The sequence below is a fragment of the Nicotiana sylvestris genome, chromosome 11 (assembly GCF_000393655.2).
Source record: "Nicotiana sylvestris chromosome 11, ASM39365v2, whole genome shotgun sequence".
NCBI classification, from domain to species: Eukaryota; Viridiplantae; Streptophyta; class Magnoliopsida; order Solanales; family Solanaceae; genus Nicotiana; species Nicotiana sylvestris.
Genome location: NC_091067.1, coordinates 32860216 through 32861973, shown reverse-complemented (window position 1 = coordinate 32861973; position 1758 = coordinate 32860216). Strand labels below are relative to the sequence as shown.

The following is a 1758-nucleotide window of genomic DNA, read 5'->3' as shown; positions in this document are numbered from 1 at the left end:
TGTTTATTATGTAACAATTCTTTAGAACCAGTCATATGATTTGTAGCTCCTGTATCTACAATCCATTTGCAAAGTACCATATTTTCACATAACTCTACATTGCCACAAAAGTATTTACCTGCCATGTGAGCACTGGCATCTCCAACAGAACTCTTGCTCAATAGTTGTAACAGTTGGTTGTACTGATCTTGTGTGAAGAATTAGGCTGGTACTGTCCCATTGCTTGTTTGTTGACTAGGCACCTGTGTGGTTTGAGACTGTTCACTCAATAGGGCAGCATTTGCCTTTCCCCTTGGCTTGAAATCTGGAGGATAACCCACGCTTTTGTAGCATTTGTCCTTCAAATGTCCTGTTTTATTACAAAAATCACATTTCATTAGTTTATAGCAATCTTTTCGAGTATGTCCTTTTAGATGGCAAAAGTCACACTCCAAACTATAATTTCTTCTTTGCTTGTTTCGTGATTGTGCAGTAAATAGAGTAGTAGGCTCAATATTCCCTGCATTTCCATAATTGGCACCAGTAATCATCCTCCTGCTTTCATCTTGAACTACCATGGCATATGCTTTGTTGATAGACGGCAAGGTAGGCATTAAGAGGATCTGACTTCTAGCTTGTTCAAAGCTATCACTTAATCCCACGAGAAATTGCAACAAACGTTGATATTCCAACTGCTCAACATACTCAGCTGCTGGAGGTGGTGGTAAAATGGAGTCATACTCTGCCCACAGATCTCTGAGCTTTGTAAAATAGGTAGAAACAGAACACATTCCCTGAGTCATAGCGAAGATCTCCTTGTGCAGATAGTACAATCTCAATCCATTTATTTTATCAAAACGTTCCTTGAATGCAGCCCACTGTACAAGCATTAGATGAAAAGAGTACTCCAGTTATTAAATCCTTGCTAACATTGCTCATTAACCACGAGGTCATAATCGCGTTGCATCGATCCCACTGGTGTGCTAGGCCAGATCCAAAATCCTCTTTTGAAGTCGATCCATCGACTAGACACAATTTATTTTTTCCTAACAAGGCTACCTTCATAGCTCGACTCCAGAGAGTGTAATTATCCATTCCAGTTAGTATAAGCCCTACCGACATGGATCTAGGTCCATCGGAAGGATGTAGATATAGCGGGTGATTATGATCGAGAATCATGGATCCTCCGGCTGTATTGACTCTGTCGTTCGTAGTACCGCTCAATTCTTCAGAGATCGCCATGAATTAGGTCAAGTCAAGGTGCTGAAAAACTGCAATTGCAGAAAATTAGGGTTCTAATGAATGCAGAAATGAGTGAATTCCTTCGAATTTTCCTTAATTGCTCGAAAATTCCTTAGAATTACCCGATCAACGGATCTGATACCATGTTAAATTCTCATGATTAAACTGAAAGTGTGATTGAATTCAGAGAAAAGAAGAAGCAGCTTGGGAGAAGAAGAGCAGAGGAGGAAATTTTCTTCTTCGATATATCTTAAATGAACAATGTACAGCGTATATAACTGCTTCCTACAGTGACCAACTAACTACTGTCAACTCATGTACAACTGTACAAGTATTAAAATAATGGACTAACTACGATTACATTGATCTAACTATAGTTAAGTTAAGCACATGTGAGCTAAGGCACTACATGCGTGGACACCTCCTTTACATTCAAATCAAAATAATTCGCTGGTCATTTGTCTGCTTAAGACCTCTTGTACTCGTATACCACTAAGGATGAGATCTTTTCACACCCTTAACGAGAGACCTTCGAAC

The 1758-nt window shown here is 39.4% G+C and overlaps 1 protein-coding gene across 1 annotated transcript; it reads right to left on the bottom strand.

Annotated features, from left to right (window-relative positions):
• Window positions 1-200: 200 nt before the first annotated feature.
• Window positions 201-1101, bottom strand: LOC138880906 (uncharacterized). The gene is made up of 2 exons (XM_070161089.1): window positions 1039-1101; window positions 201-857 (listed from the first exon to the last, which is right to left on the bottom strand). The coding sequence occupies exons 1-2, from the start codon at window positions 1099-1101 to the stop codon at window positions 201-203; spliced, it is 720 nt and encodes a 239-aa protein (XP_070017190.1).
• Window positions 1102-1758: the final 657 nt, after the last annotated feature.

Coding starts and splice junctions, on each gene's coding strand:
- LOC138880906 (XM_070161089.1), bottom strand. CDS start 1,101: ATGTCGGTAGGGCTTATACTAACTGGAATGGATAATTACACTCTCTGG. Junction 858..1,038: donor TCTGGAGTCGAGCTATGAAG/GTAGCCTTGTTA, acceptor ATGCTTGTACAG/TGGGCTGCATTCAAGGAACG.